The sequence below is a fragment of the Ixodes scapularis genome, unplaced genomic scaffold (genome assembly GCF_016920785.2).
Source record: "Ixodes scapularis isolate PalLabHiFi unplaced genomic scaffold, ASM1692078v2 PGA_scaffold1__304_contigs__length_218370807, whole genome shotgun sequence".
Classification (NCBI taxonomy): Eukaryota; Metazoa; Arthropoda; class Arachnida; order Ixodida; family Ixodidae; genus Ixodes; species Ixodes scapularis.
Genome location: NW_024609846.1, coordinates 39,560,664 through 39,578,348, shown reverse-complemented (window position 1 = coordinate 39,578,348; position 17,685 = coordinate 39,560,664). Strand labels below are relative to the sequence as shown.

General features: G+C 39.1%; 1 protein-coding gene across 1 annotated transcript; it reads right to left on the bottom strand.

Annotated features, from left to right (window-relative positions):
- Window positions 1-957: 957 nt before the first annotated feature.
- LOC115317414 lies at window positions 958-16,774 on the bottom strand. The gene is made up of 7 exons (XM_040214431.1): window positions 16,732-16,774; window positions 16,594-16,658; window positions 9,616-9,714; window positions 7,136-7,214; window positions 4,210-4,283; window positions 3,222-3,311; window positions 958-1,062 (listed from the first exon to the last, which is right to left on the bottom strand). The coding sequence occupies exons 1-7, from the start codon at window positions 16,772-16,774 to the stop codon at window positions 970-972; spliced, it is 543 nt and encodes a 180-aa protein (XP_040070365.1). The 3' UTR covers window positions 958-969.
- Window positions 16,775-17,685: the final 911 nt, after the last annotated feature.

Genomic DNA, 17,685 nt, shown 5'->3' with positions numbered 1-17,685 from the left:
CTGCTCAGAAGTGTACTAGAAGAAGTATCCTAAAAGGATGGCGAAATGTTACTTCTGAAGTGCGTAAGAAGTGTACTAAAATGCCTTTTACCGGTATGCTTAGAAGTATCCTAAAAGGATAGCAAAATGTTACTTTTGAAGTGCGTAAGAAGTATACTAAAACGCCTCTTACGGGTACGCTTAGAAGTATCCTACAAGGATGGCGAAACGTTACTTATGAAGTACGTGAAAAGTATACTAAAAACCGGCCAATTTAGAGCATCAAGCATACTTTTGGAACTGCAAATAAGGTATGCTTTAAGAGCCCCGGTTTTTCGCTAAGGGGCGCCATTTGTATTGATCATGAACTTCCAGCCCTCCTTAAGCCTGAAGCTGTTTCTGGGCACAATAAATATAATTAATATATTGATTGATATAAGAATTCACTTATGTATTCAAGTATTTATAAAAGGGAAACAATGATGTCCCACACACTCAAATGTCTAATTTCAGTATATCGTGTGATTCAGCTTACGATCTTGAGATTTTACAACCTGATCTTTCAGAAAGATAAATTTAAAAAAAAAGCAAACCTTGAGCCAAGTATGACAAAATTTATAGAAACACAGGTGTGTCCTAGTCATGGTGTTGTTTTAAATTAAAGCCAATTCCACCAAGGCATTTTGGCAGTTTTTCGTATTGCAAAAAGCTTTTTTTTTCTTAAAGCATCAAACATGCTTGTTTATACAACCTCCCTCCCATAACCTCGAAAATAGTTGATCCTGCAGGATAGGAAGTTATTTGGTTGTCACTTATAGTGACAAAGTAAATAGAACTATATTGTTAATTTTTTTATCTTCAAATATTTGGAGGACAAGAACAAATGAATATTCCGTACATGAAATAGAAGCAGTACCCGGAGATACAATTCCCAAAGTCTCGTGCTTAGCAGCAGTAAACGCAATTTAGAGCCCAAGATTATTTTATTTACTAAGGTTTCAGGGAATCGTCATCAATTTTCGGAAAGTATTCTTTTCCGTGGCAAAATCCACTCAAGCAGATGCCGACCCCGCCATTTTTGGGCTAAAAGAGAAGAGACGTGTTTCGGTGAACATTTGGTTCCTTAATAAAATGTAACAAATTGGTGGACACAGAGCTAAATAACGTTTAACACGACACTTTTCTGCGGCACGAGCCATAACTGAACATACGTTGCTTCGCATCTTTCGCTAAATAAATAATTAAATGTGTGACAAAAAAAATATATCTTAAAAGATAGGTCATCCCCAACCGCAAATCATCATATTAGTTTGCAGTGTTTACTACAATACATAAAATATACTTAAGGCACTAGCAAATATTGAATTTCAAGGTAATATTTTACAGAAAGAAAATATTATTATCACCCCCAATTTTGTCTTAAATTGTATAAAGTCTTAATTATTAAATTATTTACTCTTATTTCGTAGGCCTTTAGCAATAAAACGGCAAATTGTAGCCGAGGAACAACCATTTCTCATGTTTACATATAAAAGAAAAAAGCATATAACAACTACTCCTTATCACAATAAACAAACAGGTTATTGGTGGTTCTCTAGCTTTTCCTAATAAGGTATCCAGGCTTCCAAAGTATATAATTGTCGTAGTGACACTCAGTGATCTCTGTAATAATTTTTTGGATTGTGAATCCCCGCTTTGTCGCTGCAGCTCGAATGCGGCCAAGGGAAGGAAGAGGAGGATATAAGAGCATGCGAGGATTTTAGAATCACAACACTCTGATCAGAAAGATTATTGAATAAATGCAAAGCTAGTTCTTAGATTGTTGGTACTCGGATGTACTACATTGTTATCTGAAGGACTTTCCTTAAACTGCACATGAGGTACGCTTTCTGCCCGTTGACTCAGCAGACACTCTACCATATGATATCATTATGTTGGTCGGATTACACTGTATCTGTAAGAGCCGTAGGGTAGCGCGGCATGCCAGTGTAATGTACAACCTGCAAGCCGTTTTTCTTTTTTTTGGAGTATCATACAAATTCGAGAGGTGTATCAGGCTCTGGGAGATGTCCCAGATTGGTTTCCTGTCCTCGACAGGCTGGTTGCTTTAAGATCCTTCTAGTCAATCAGTGTTGGCCGTAACTCGGCTTGTGTGTTAGCAAAATGTTAGCCTGCATGGCTTTTCTCTGCTCTGCAAGCATTGTGGCAATAAATAAGAAAGGACGTAAAGCTATATCTTTCTATGCCTTTGTTTTTCTAACGCGTGAAAACGCCGAAGGCCGGCGTGGGACACTGCGCGTTCACGTCCGCAACAATTCCTTTGGCGCCAATAGTCTGCCCTACCCCTTTGGCGTATCCAAAAACATAAAAGTTATTTAACGCGAAATAAGGTGAAAGAAAAATCTTCACGGCGCAGTCGTTGAGTTTCGGTTCCAAAATCGTAGTGTCGTCGGTTCGATTCCTTTCGTGGGGCGTTTAGGATTTTGTTCTTTCTTATCCAATAATTACCACTTGTTAATTATGTTTTGTTTCGTACAGATTATTATCTTAAGCACAAGTTACGCATTTCGTAGCGGTTTCCGTGGTGTTCCGCTGCACTTTCTAAACACGTTATCAATATAAACCAAGGAACGGCATATGACTCTTCAGCACTACTTTCGGGCTACAAGTTTTTACATTTCAAATTCAGCGGTATAACGTTACTAACAATTGTTACACAGATGTGCAACTTGCGACATCTCTAGATATCTAAAAAAAATGCCGTCACCTTCTACGTTATCACGCAAATAAATGAATTAAGCAAGAAAGAGTCGGATTCGGGAAGGCGGACGTGGATTCTTTACGGGCTCTTCCTCCCGCTATAATTTTACAATTTTGTTTTCGCAGTGAAATTTTGTTGGAGATAATGTCACGTGCTTTTGCGTATATTTGTTTCTGCTTAGTCACCATTAGTTTAGTACCTAAATATTCTTGACAATGTATTAAGCGACCAGTGCTCATGAAGAGTGGATAGATTTGGTCTCCTAGATACGGTCAAACCTTCAGTCTACTTACACGCCTGCACGCCAGCATGCAAGCGTAATAACTCGTTGTAAACAGTCAAATTCAATTGGAACGCAGTCAGCCACAATTAGACGCAAATATGTAGACCAGCGTTTATCTAGCTTAGCCTTAACCCAATCTATTATGTATTTGAAACAATGCATCTGGGCCCTTACTGGTGCATGTTTAATAGTACTCACTGTGCATTTGTTACGATCCTGGTAAACTCCGTAGGAATATCCAGAGGAATTTGTCTTGCAAATATACAGGCAGTTTTCCACAGAATTGTTCTGAAGAAGGAATGTTACAATGCGCAATGACTCACAACAACAGCATCAATGGGATAGATATACGGGGAGTTTCAGGTAAATAACGCAAATAAATAAAAATAGCTTCTTCATGCTTCATATGTCGAAACAACGAAGTAGTTCTTACAGTGTTATTGAGGGAGTCATGAAACTTTTGTGATAAACACAAGTGGCTAATTAACAAACAATAAATCGCTAACTATTAAACATTACTTTTGTACACACACCATCTAATACAGAAGTTGTAAAGCGCGTTAAAATAATGAAATAGCGCCGTTTTTACTGAAGGTCCTATTCTGTCTAATGGTTTTAAACATATAAAATGGCGACATCTAAAAAACAAATTGTATGTGCACGTGGGACCTTTTTAAGTATCTCGCGAGAATTACGAGGTTTAAGAACACCTCAAAACTAACTAAAATGACACGATATGTTTCTAAATGTGCTCCACATACTTTGCATTGGACAATTTGCACACAAACCTTTGTTTTCAAAGATTAGGTAGTTAATTTATTTTAAGTAGGCACTTAAGCACATCGCCAAAATATCTGCGATCGCCTAAAAAGTCTGTGAACAATTCTGCATTGGTTCGAGACGCGTAGCGTGCATCATATATTTTGATACGTTGCCACAAACTACCTCAAACGCACTACCTATGGTTTCTATGAAAAAGGATTTAACAAATCCATGCACTTAGTTTTATAGCTCAATATTGAGTCGCCTGTTCACTGTAGAATTTTTATTAACTTGCCAATGAGCTGTTGTGCCTAAATAACAAAATATGAAAATTGGGGAAGAAAGTTAAACAATAATATAATTTCTACTGTACGTCCGGCTTGTATTAAGTTTCATAACTATATTTATATGTTTCGTAACTCACGCTTGAAATGGTGTCGCAATTATGAAACTGGGCTTGCAACTCAGGAAGTTGGCTCCATACTTGTTGAATGTTCGCTGTCGTAATGGAAATGTATGAAATATCAGTTTTGCGCGGTATTAGACATGGCTAAAGAGGAACCCTTGGAACGTGTAGTTTATAACAAATTCCTTAAAAAAGAATTAAAAATGGTATGCTGGAGGAACTCGGGTATTGAAACATAAAGCTGGATCGTTTTATTGATATTATTCTCAGTTTATTAACGTCGCTTGTTCCTTTCAGTGGTTGGGCTAGTGAAACACTGTCTAAGAAATGTTTTACTTTGAAAATAACTCTATGTACTAAAAATTAACTTTCAGTATTTTATGATCCTGTTGAAATGGCAATGTTTTCTCGAGGGGAAAAATCGAGGTACAAATATAAATAACTTAAAAACGGAATATGAATTTGTTTTATGTAGTTTGAGAACCAAACTTGAAAGGTGTTGTTTGTATACAAATTAATAGTTTTATGGTTGTGTGTGGAACGTTACACAAATTGGTCCCTAAACTTCCACTGTCGGGGATAATGTAGACATTCAGCAAAAGCAACTATCTGAGATAAACAAAATCCGCTGCCAATGTATCTTTCGAACGGCTGCCGCATTGCGGTTTTACGAAATAAAACGCCATCTGCTCCGTTGGCACTCCACTGCATCTTTCTGCGTCACGCCTACTTGATTGTGGAACACCGTAAGTTATGTGATTCCTACAAAACTACAATATCCGATGCTGTACCCATCGCCTGATAAATGGACTAAAATTCGAAGTTCCGTTAATTTTGCTCAAGAAAAACGTTTTTGGTGAATTAATAAGGCCATACCACGCAATCTTCTCATAATATTTAATTTGCGGGTCTCCACGGATAAGACAAGGTACTTATAAGGTTTCTCATATAGTGATAGCCAGCTTAATTAGGAATTAGTTTTCATATTTCTTTCTTCAGTTCCACCTGACCAATACCGGCATTATGCACTACTGCTGCTTATCAACCACAATCATCTTGACGACGCGGTGAAACTCTATGATGCTTTATAATCGTGATTGTGTTACATCAGGCTTAACTGGAGTGTGGTTGACGCAATGAAAAAAGCCTTTGACATGGTTTTTCTCACTTTCCTGAGGGTACATGTCATGAGCATATCTGAACAGATATTCTTCTGGGACCAATGTTACGTGAATTGTTACGCGCTACAGCTTAACTTTGTTTTGTTGTGAAACACTGTTGTGACTCCCCATGGGACCTTCGGGGAGGTGCTTATTTTTTTACCCTTCTCAAATATCAAATACATCTCGAGGGAAACCTTTGCCTGGAATCCTCCACACTAACAGGTCAAAGTCCCGTCCGAAGGAACGACAACAAGAGCTGAGAAGGAGATACTGCTGGAGCCACCAGTGTTGCTTCTCAGTCTTGTCCTTTCTTAATTTCTTTAATCTTTATTCAGAAGTTACCACGCACTGCACGAAGGCCTTAGTTCAGGAGAGTTACAAACGTGATTTTTTGTTGCTTCAGTTGCAGAGCCCTTTTGCTAGTCCAAGCAATTGTGTTTTGCATTTTCCAATGTTGCCCTATAAACTTGGAACCAGATGACCGTATGCGCACCTGCCGGCAATATGAAGGTGAACACCTTACCTGGTTCATTGCCTGTTTTACAGCTCCCTAATGGTATATTAGCTCTGCTCTGAACGTCTCAAATGGTAGGTGACTTGGTGTCTAAACTTTACCTTATAGTCCTCTTCTGGAACAGAACTCGTTCCAAGAATTGCAGGAGCGTCAAAAACAAGAAGAGGGCTTTTCACCTTCTAATGGTTCACGAGTGTACGTGCCTGCTGGCCGGTGACAGCTCCCCGCGAGCGATTTTGCGCTCCTTTCGCGCTCCATGGCCATTCTGTTTATGTTGATGCTTCGCAAACTCTATGGTGACAGCGGAGAGAAACAATCCCACACCAGATGCTCAGAAAGACAAGCACACGCCCTAAACTTACCACTCTCGTGTATTAGACTACTTTGTTCTTCTCTTCAACGTCTCGGTTGACTTTCCAGAAGGTGATAAGCAGAAGAAATAGCACAAAATACTAGAAAAAAGGAAAAAAACCGGACAAAAGAAAAGAAAAGCAATAAATACGAAAAAAAACCGAAACGAGAAAATCGAATCCTTTTTTTTTTGTATCCTTATTTTTACGTTTATTTCTTTTTTCTTCTTTTTTGTCTTGCCTTTCGTCTTTTTGTATTTTGCGCTATATCTTCTGCTTATCACGTTCTAGAAAACCAATCCAGACGTTTAATAGAAGAACGAAGTAGTTGAATACACGAATGTTGTAAGTTCAGCGCGTGTGCTTGTCTTTCTGAGTTACGGGAAAGTGACTGTTTCTCTGCGCTGTTACCGTGGAGTATGATTCACTAACTGGCCCAAACATCCATCCTACCACAATGCTTCGTTCCTCGTCTCGTCAAATGAAATAAAGTATTTGTTCCTAAGCTAAAATCATCGCTTTCTGTCCTTCCTCCGAATGGAACACGCAGCGGAGCATTCCAACTAATAGTATAGCAGTAGTTATAAGGATATATAAAGCACTGAACTTCGTGCCTTAGGACAATGTATTTTGTGTCGTTCATTTATATTGTGCCACGTTTTTTGGCTGATCGTGCTACACCTTGACAAGGTCTCCAATATATAAAATGTGCAAAGATGACTGCATAAAGGAAGTTTACACAAAAACTCGGATCGAAAACTGTTAACGAGTGCCTTCTTGAGGTATTGGCGATGCAGCATGTTAGATGGGTAACAATACTTGGCAAAGAGCTAAGTGCAATACAAATCATTATTAAAATCGCTAATTGTGTTATTCTCGACATTTTAGATATAAAAATTAAATGCAAGTCTTCTTACATTCATTATATTGAACGCATTTTCCGTTCTTGCAAGTCCCAATGTGTGTGAACTGTGTACTGTTAGCATTTGTAAGAGCCTGCAATGAAAACGTTGTCTCTTAAATTCACATATAACACAACAATATTGATTCATATAGTAAAAATATACATTCTAAAAACCCAAGCTTCCGGGGTTGAATTTGTACGGCAACACACATGTATTGGAAAACCAGGGTAATTCGAATACATTATAATATACCGCGGTCCCTTTGTATAAAGGAATAGCGTATTACGGGTAGGAAACATGGCTGCTGAAATACGTCTAGGCTACCGTGATTAAAAGTGCTCAGAGGCGATGTATTATGATTGACGCTTATAGAGCACCTTCATTAAAATGAGAATCGCAATCGTTATCTTAAAAGTTTCCGAAAATTTGATCAACAGGTAGGTTTTTCTAGAATATGCTTAGACAAAACTTTGATTGTCTTGAACAACCTTGATTTTTACAAAATATAGATTTTTTTTTTACTATAGCGACGGGAAATCGATTGGAGCATGATATTTTTTTTTAGCACGCATTCCTACTCGGCTTGCGATGTAAATTAGGCGCTGAAACATGGGCTTACATTTTTATTTTATACATACTTGTGCCTAGGAACCTAGTTATTCATTCGTTAGTTAATACCACTTTAGTTCTGATTGAGTCACGCTTTATGGAAGAATATAGAACCTATGAATCAACATATACGCAGGTGCAGAAAAAAAACTGTCGGGGATAATTTGCTTTGTGCTGTTGCAACTTTTTTTTTCGTAAATGAGCTATAGATAGTAGCTTGCGTAATTATAATTCTTGAAAGAATATCATTCAATGTTATGGAATATCACAACCCTAGTGCGAGGGTAAGTTTACTTCTTGACCAAATATCTTATTAACTTAGTAGGGCTCAGAAACGTTTTTTTTTCAGTCTTCTGCAGCTAAATTTATTATCGAGCATATAAAGAAGCCGTAGCCCTGTAAAGAAAGACAGAAAGTTCAGAAAAGTAGCTTGGAACTACGTTACGGTGCTTCATTTAATTATTTTGGAACAGCTAAAAAGTCGGGTGAGAAACAGACACACGCAACACGGAGGGATGCTAGTATTCAGCTGGTTTAATCGAAATTTTGTTCAAGCTGTACACCCGCCTACTTTGCTACTGACAACAGTAAAAATCTAACATATTTACGCCCATAACAATAGATATCTCAGAACGCTCGGTTTCAAAAAGAAAGTAACAAGAAATAAAACAAACTCGTAATAAAAAAAATAGAAAAAAATTATGGCGTGCCAACGCACTCGTGAGGACATAAAAAAATAAAAACGCTTTAAGATTTTTCTTTTTAATTTTAAAAGATGCGTGACCGTCGACGAGCTGTTTGTGACAACTCTGTGACAAACTTGCGTGCATTGCAGGTGCGAACCAAAGTTATAATTCCAAAACTGTTTTAATTGAAACATCGCCGCTTTGTACTGTGTACCCCTGCCCACAACTTAGCGGAATTTTGGAAACGAAAAAGTGGAGCCCGTTTTAAACTGAGTAACGTGCTTGTTGAAACAATGACCGTGTTTTTACCTTGCCATCGCATGGTATATTTTTGACAGCTTGCAAGATTACAAAAATACAGCACTCAGATAATAATTACAGCAAACTGCTTGATGTTGAGTGAGAGCTTATAAGGAATTCCCTGGATTTTCGATTTCCAGTGCATTGGGAGTTTTCTGTTGGACTCGACATTATTTTATGTTTTCCAACAACAGTGATGAACGTGGAAGAAGAACTGAACAACTTTTCTTGAGACGAGTTATAGTCTTCTAAAGAAATAAATACATCGGAGGTCATTGGTCTTATGTAACAAATAAGTAAGTTAAGAAATGTTTGCGCTGAAGTATTATCGAGATTGAGGAACTCATTTTAGTCAGCAGTTATATGAAACGTATGAATCCGTAACTTTTCATACGATCGTCAAGGTAACATTCTCAAACAAAGACATCCATTAAGATAATTTCTCATATTAGAAATAATACTCATAAATATGTATACTTTTCTGTCAGAATATAATAATACACTCCACATTACAAAATTATTCGTTTAAATGAGCTGCGCTCAATGCTTGAGGATTGTACAATAAACTTCAATTTTATAGGTTCAAGTGTTCATGCCAAATTATTACTACAAAAAAGGTTAAATGAGTTGTCGCACTGCCTCCAATAGGGGCCAACACGTTTGATTTAAGTAATATTTTTATTTGTTCGTATCAATGAAGTGTATAATCTCATTTGAACAAGTGACTCGCAATATAAATAACGAGTCAATAAATTTGATAATAAATGCCATTACGTTATGCAGTAATCTTGAACTCAAATATGTATGGCACTGTTATGCCTTGTACATGCGTTTACAGGTTACAAATGAAGGGGATAGGGGTAAGCAAGATCATAGTAATTGTGAAGCTATACTTACAACGCAGGGGGTAGAATCTGTATAATCACCCCAATAATTTTTATCATCGTCCGGTTTTCCATTTTTGCAGGTGTAAGTGCAGCCTGGCGAATATCCCGGCTAGTTTACATGAAAAAAAATGTTTAATAAATATATTATAAAATGAAATTATACAAAAATCGAAAAAACAAAGAGAACATTTTAATTTATATAAAACAATCTTGATATGTATTTGCCTTAATACTTCAGTATCTAGCGGAATAAGAAAGAGAGAAGTTGTTAATTAATCCACGCAAAAAAGTGCAGTGAACAGAAATCCAGAAAAACAGGTACAGAGATTAAATAAACAGCTTTTGTTTTAGAAGCTCCGTTCTTTTAACAATTTTAACATTAAGCTATCAAGATTTCGATTGACGTTTAACGCGAAGTTGCCATAAAGGTAAATTTGTTGTCGATATAAGGTCAGAAATTTGAATAATTATGGCATTCAGGTATTCACCTGTGTTTACTAAAGTTATTTGTTCTCCATGAAAGCTATTCGTATCCGTTGTTAAATATAAGGCAAATGAGCACAAAAGACCAGAAACTATAGGGCTAGCAAAATAAACAAGACATGTCTCTCTGTGCGTGAGAGAGGAGGCGAGAATCTACAAGAGGCACTGATCACGTGTGCAACAAAACGCCGCCCCCTCACGTCATTATTTGTGGTTGTTTAGCAACCACCTCGACTTCGATTTTCCGCGTCGTTCCTGGTGGTTGCATTTTGGCAAAGAGCAACATTCTCTTTGAACCCGTTTCTGTTTCTCTTCTCGAGTGCAGATAACAGAAACAGAAAGTTCTCAGACTATCGGCGAATTTGCGACAGGCGTAAAAAATTGCGGTGGCTCAGCTCGGCTATGCCAGGATATACGTAGCGTGAGCTTATGCGGACAAAAAGGAGGGGCGCGATCAAGCGGCTCCGGTGCAGCGTCAGACCTGTCGAGTGGGCAACGGAGGCGCACAGCTGTGCACGCTGCGGCGCCAGTGCGTTTGCCGTGGTTATGACGTCACTCCTCTGGAATGCACAGACCGGCGAGGCGGGCGCGGCGGCGGCCGAGGGCGCGGAGGTGGTGGCTCCGGCGCGCCAGCTGTGCGCCGTGTGACGTCACTGCTCCTCGCGCATGCGCTTTACTGAGCACGGCTAATTATGCGAGCAAAGCAAAACTGCTCAACCTGGGCCAGTGTAGCTCACGCTACAAAAAGACGAGGCAGCTATGAATACGGTAACAGAGAATGTGGGAGCTTAGAGCCCCGACGCAGCTGCAGCGTTTGCACGAACAGCTGACAGGCTTTTGCCGCGTATAAGAACATACGCCACCAACTGTATCTTGAAATCAGAGCTTGCGCTGTGACTTCACTGCACTGCCGATCCAAGGAGCAGACGAACTTACTTGGCGTATACAAACATACACAGTAAAACAGAAGGTGTGACAAACATTGTATTCAAGAAAGAAGTAGCCTCAATAAAATATTGAGAAGTATTTCTAGTAATTTTAGGCATACACGAATATAGTACGTCTGCGCAGTGTTAAGCTTGCAACAGGCTATATAACGTGAATCTGTATGCCTGTACTGGTGTAACTGAGGCTGTTCAGTTAGCTAAAAGTGTTTTACTTAGGATGGCACTCATGGAGGTGTTTTTTTGAAAAATTAAAACATGAAAATTAGACATTGACGGTTAAAATGGTGTCAGACACACTGTAATTTAGACGGGTACACTATTTCCTGTAAAGTAATGGAAGACAACAATGTTTGGGATATATCTGCTATATTTATGCACTTGCTGGAGGAAAAATAAGGCAAAGTTATGCCTCCCCCATTTGTTTAACTTTTTTTTTAAACACGCTTTAGCAAGAATGTTGGTGCTGTTGTTGGCGGTTTAGCTAAACGAAGAAGACATTCGGAGACAATTCTAAAAGGAACAAAACTATGCGCATTGAAAAGCCCGATCACTAGAAATGGTGAGAACAGGTTGAATGATAAAAGTTATAGAGACGCAGGCATAGCCAGTTCAGAAGAGCGAAAATTCCGGTTAGAGGTGTTCTTTAATAATGATAGGGCAGGCTGCCTTTATGGGGTTTCGAAATTAGTCCACCTCTACATGCCGGACGCCGGAGTGCTCGCCGCCTGCCAGGACGCTCTGACGCCGGCTGCTCAAACTTACATGCAAAGATTAGTTATGTGAGGTTTGGAATAGTCATGATACGATGACGTGTGATTGCATTTTGTAGTTAGCGCAAGTGACACTTTTTCATTTCGCCCGGAAATATAGATATTAGTCGAATGGGCCATATCCGTTTGTAGCGCAGAGGCAAAATGTAGCTCTTTCGCTCCTTGGCTAATTTTATTGTATGTGGCATTGACAAATGACGTAAGATATGTAGTTATAATATGAGTAAAGAAGGCTGCGTGCAAATGCGCATCTTTAATGCGCAGCAGAGTAGTGCGATTATCGTGCGGTGACGCGCTGAGGAACAAACGAGACGCGGGATCCGGCCTCGAAAGCAAGATAAAAAGTGAAAAAATTAGTAAACAGGTGGCCATACTTTCTCACATATTCAACGCAGAAGACTATCGGCCAAAAAAAAAAAAGCACAATGCGTAGGGTGTTTTAATACGTCTGTTCTTTTGTGTGTTTCAACTATGTGTAGAGGTGCTTATGCTTTCGTTTAGGACTTTGATGACTATCTAAACGGAGATAAAATAGGATTTTCCAGGTACTCTAAGAGTGGTATATATTTAATACAGAATGTGGTATATGACAGGTACGTAACCATTTGCGTTCGGAAACCAGGAACGGAAGTCAAAATGCCGACTGGCTGCCGAACGTTGAGAAGCGTTCGTCTCACTTATTGGACATATATGTAAGCCGAACGCCTTCCAAGTGTACATCCGTGTTAATCCAGGCGAGGATCAAATATTATGTGTTCAAGCAGACAGCGGTGCTCTTTTCCGTGCAATAAGCACGCTCCACGCCTCACAGAAAAATATCGCATGTGACGACAGAAAATCAGAAAAGGGAAAGCGGACGCTGTTTGGTTCACTTTTGTTGCGAGGTGGCACCTGGGTTCTGTCCACGGTGCAGTGTTTCAGTTGCACTGTTATTAGTGGTGCACACCACTTTAGCCCCTTCATGTTATTTTAAACAAATAAATTGCTGACGTTTCCTCTCGCGCCAACCATTCTCCCCATGTGTACACAGTTTCTTCTCAATAACGCATCACGGTCTGCGTAACTACTGCCTATGTCAAGCCTGTGGTAAAGGCAACGGTTACAGAGGAAGGGGCATGGCATTAACGTTTGAAATGTCATGCAATTCACCCTGCTACTTGAGGTACTCCTGTCTACTACTCTCGCGGTGGCTGTACCTGCCAGCCCACCGTTCTTTTACCAGTCTGGATACAGATCTGCCTGTACACACCTTTGCAAAAATCGCCTTCTGTGCGTTGCCATTTTTGTCTGCTGGGCTGTGGAATACAGACCTGCCTAGATTGTTCCGTTATGGGATGCACTGGATATATGGTAGCTATAAGCGAGCACACTTTGCGACAAGCTGAGCTTAGTACGGAACCTCACCTAGTTGCCAGAGGGCAACTAGGGACGTCATGTGACGCATCAGGATCTTCTAGAGCCCACCCAATCCATCTTCTAGTTGGGGCACGGTATTACCATAGGAACTGTCAAGCCATGCACATTTCCACTTCAGGTACTCCTGGCTGCAATCCTCGAGGTGGCCCCATCTGACAGCCCTCTGTTCTTCTATCAGTCTCGATATAGATTTCCCTGTATACCGAGCTGACTGGATTGTTCCATTGCTGGATCTACTGAGTAGAAGGCTTCTACAAGCCGGCCCACACTGCAAGCAGTAGCACCTAGTACGCAACTTCATTGGCGTCTGGCAACTAGGTATGGGATGTGACTCGCGTCAGGATCTACAGAAGCCCGCGTGATCCGTCTTCCAGTTTAGGCACAGCATGTCGGAACTGCCAAGCGATCAACCTCTCTACTTCAGGTACTCCAGTATCTATCCATGCGGTGGCCCTACCTGCCAGACCGCCGTTCTTCTATCGGCCTGGATACAGATATCTGGAGAACCAAAACAAGGTGCAGAAAGGACAAACACTAATCTCCGAACACAACTAAGTGTGCGATCTAAAATATCAGTCTAATCTCAGTCATAAACGTGGGTGAGATGCGAAAGGAATATAATTAGATTTTTCTCGCACAATTTCGAGTTGATTTTAACCCCTCGAAACTCAGAATATCATATAGTATAGGTCGCTAAAAAAAAGCCGAATTGTCGCAAATTTGTTTTGATTTAAAATTACGGAACATATTTTGGCGTCTGGTCACACAATGAAACACAACGCATTCGTGATGATAAAGAAATATACCAAATCATCTCGGCCTTACGTGTGGAAAGCTATTTCGATTTTCACACACCCTTCAAGATTTGCTGAGACAAGCTCCTCATCAATAAGAAGCGTTACGTCGACGGTCCGGTAAAAGAATACGCAATGAATCTTAGCGCATAGCTAAATGATTATAAGAAGGCCCGGAACCCACCTCCAACCTGCTGTTCTAGCTAAACTAAAAAATAGCAGCGTCATATTTTTAGTTTTGGAAACGTTCGATGCTTCATGCCATAAAAGAAAGAGATATGCAGCTTTGTCATCGATAGTCACTCTGATATTACTATATTTACAAAAAAAAATTGTCAAAATAGGACGTTAATGACGATTAACCGTTTTTGATCAGTATACGAACTTTCTTTATCAAAACATGAACTTTCTTTAAACCGTCCTTCTTCCCTAACACAATGGGCGAATAGAATAATCTTCCTAAAAGTGTTTTCGAATCAGAATTACTGACCATCTATAACAACGCGCTACTCAAATTTTTTTAGTCAGTTAGTCTCCCTGTATTGCATTGGTGTGTTCTGTTTTAGTCATTTTTTTTCGGTTCTTTCTGCATTGGCGTTTAAATAAAGATGCTGGCAGTATAGACGAATAAAGAAATAAAGATCCCTATCTTTTATCTCGACAACAGTTTAGGTCCTTTATCGTACGCCGCATCGCTTTTCCCTCTAACTTTTAATAACTTAGTTCCGCCTCTTGCCAGAAAAAAAGGGAATAATCTGGCAAAGCACATTACAAACTTTCTCTATTTAGATTGTAGAAGAAGAAATATTATTGGATTCTATCTGGACTTTATGTTTCCAAAAACATTGCGAGTTAGATTTCTTGTTCCATAATCCAAATAGTGAACAGTTATATTGGATTTTGGAGGTAATGTGTATTATCTGATATTAATTTGTATTCAAGTCATGCTCTCAAAAATGGCCACCGCTTGGTCCACACAAACAATATATTTTGCTCTTGATTTTTTTTTTTTTTCTATGCCAATGTTTTCGAAAGGCATCTTTTCATTCTACTTTAGTTCGTATTCGTAGAAACATATAGTGCGGTTGTTAAGTTAATTGATGCTTATTCTAGAACCGTTCTTCCAAGTCGATGAGAGTGCCTAGATTACGAATCACCCTTTGATCCTCTTTGTGTACGTCAGGATATAGAGGATAAAACATCTTAAAACGCAAAACGCCAGGCATATTTTAGAGAACAATAAATAAAAGAAAACGTTGAGGGCGTGGTCACTGTAGCTGTACGGGTTACATTCAAGCAGCAGACGTATCTTTTCCAGGGTCGGTGGAAGCTATTGTATAAAAAATATATATATATATTTACGCTAATTCTGAAATAAAAATCAAATTTAGTGGAGAAAGCGTTAAGAGACAGCGGTATTTGAGCGTTCAATTAATGTGAGTCACATAAAGAAAATAAATGTTTAATTTCTACCTGATGCCAAAAGAATAACAAAAGTTATAAATTAATAACAGCAAGGCATTGGTATCAGACGTCCACTCGTTATTAGACTGTGCCTTTGAAAACAAAACATCATTGGACAAAATAAAATCTGCCTTGAAAATCATTTGATGATTGTCGCGTAAAAAAAAAGAAAAAGAGAAACGAAGAATGCAAAGCAATGTAAAAGAAATATAGCAATGTTTGAAAATATCCAGAAAAAAAAGCATGAGGTGTAGCTTTACATTAATTATATTTTCATAAAAAAGGGACAAGAACTGTCTAGAAGGGTATGCTTTTGGGCTATTTGTAACTGCAAGCTGTAGAGATTAAACCGCCAAAAGAAATTACGCCATAAAGGACTGCATGCCGGTGCTTTTTAGGCGCTTTATCGGATTGCTTGCCGGTTCTTTTTCGGCGCTTTAATTCACACAACATAGTATAGATGCTTGGGAGAAGAGCGTGTTGGTTTAGGTCATGGATGAAGAAAGAATAAAACAATTAAAACAGGGCAACACACCCACATCTTTTGATACTAACGAAAATAGGTTTCAGAAACACTAAAAATAAGTTTCAGAAGTTTCTAAATGCCTATGGACTGCGATCGCTCTGTGCTACGTTTGAGATTAGAGGCAGTTTTGAGTAATAAACACGAACCCTTAGGCCAGTTTGTTTCTAGTTTCAGATTATTCCAGACGGTTCAAATAAAAGTGCGATGGGCTTTGACACTGTGCTTTACCTCTGATATCTTGAACCATATTCAGTTATTGAGAGAATACTGCAATGGTTTTTAAGTTTCCCTTACATCGAAAAATCTGCCATAAACAAGCAGTGAAGTTCCGTCAGTTCATTTCTTTTGCTCTATCGAGAGTGATAAAGTCGTCCCATTGACGTTGTTTCTTTTTTCTCTAAAAAAAATACACCGTGCTCATACTGTCCTTTATGATAACTTTGCCGCTCAGTGTACAATATCTACAACAATTAAACACGAAGTTGTAGCTTACGCAGAAAACTGCGCTTAACGATGTAGAAACACAGCTCATTAAAACAAGAAATTGACTACACTGCGATTACTCATAGGCAGTGAGAAATCACTTACATCCTGGAAATGGTCGTCTGGACATCTCTTCAAATTAGGATCGAGTTCAGCGCACGTTATTTTCCCTGCTGAGTGGAGCACAAATATGCCAAGATAAAACTCACGTGAAGCAATAAGTTATAATATTTGAGGGCTTACCTAAACAAGCGACGATTACGATGAAAAGACTTGCGGCCGGCATTATCAGTTCTCGCAAGGAATTGAAATATAAAGAACGGTAAACTAGCTCGATATCAGCCTGAGGTACGTGCTGAGGAAAAGGCTAACGCTGTCTCTGTCTGCAAGTGGTAGGTAATCCCCCTTTTTATATATGAGGTTATGTGAGTGAAGACGCGTGTACCTATAACAACAATGGACAAAGAGAGCGCGTCGTTCGCCTTATAATATGACTTGCGAAAGTGAAGAGATCTGTAATGGGTTGACGTTCCAACACCTGCTATGCGTGATCTTACTCCGAACAATTCAGCTCGGACACTTGGACCTGTTGAAAGGCACGACAACAATGGTTGTTTGTGAAGCTAAAGAAATGTGCCTGAAAAACATGCACGCTCAAAAAAAAAAGGAAAAAAAAATAGAAAACACTGTAGCAAGAGCTAAGTTTGTAAAAAGACCTTGTGCCAAGCGAAATTCCTTGTATGAGGAACTTTAACACTATTACGTAAAGAAAAAAAAAACATGTAGAATATACGCTTTGCAATAGTACCTGTCGAAACAGCGTTCTAGAAATATCGTAAGGAAGAACATTTTTTCCTACAAAAGCGATGGAAAGGATTGATTGTTTGGTCTATTATTTTAGCCATGCTATCATTCGTGAAAGAATGTACGATGAGCATTTATTGTAGAATTCTTATGAATATAATCAATTCTTATATTTGCAGAATTCACACCCTAATTTTGGCAATACTGAAGCCTACGGATTTCTGTGTAAAATATTGCAATTCAAGTACAAGGTACCATGGTGTACAGTCTCCGTCAAACGTAATGCTCTAACGGACCACCAACAGTATTGAACAATTTTCCGCAACTCGGGAACTGACCTGTCGGCGAAGAAGCAGCTCTTGCTATCCTGTTTGGAACAGTGACCAATGTTTT

Excerpts from the sequence above, each read along its gene's own strand:
- LOC115317414 (XM_040214431.1), bottom strand. The coding sequence starts at position 16,774 with ATGCCGGCCGCAAGTCTTTTCATCGTAATCGTCGCTTGTTTAG. Across the intron at positions 9,715-16,593 it reads CAGACGACCATTTCCAGGAT|CCGGGATATTCGCCAGGCTG; the intron begins GTAAGTGATTTC and ends CATGTAAACTAG. Across the intron at positions 1,063-3,221 it reads AGGATCGTAACAAATGCACA|CCCAAAAATGGCGGGGTCGG; the intron begins GTGAGTACTATT and ends CTTCTCTTTTAG.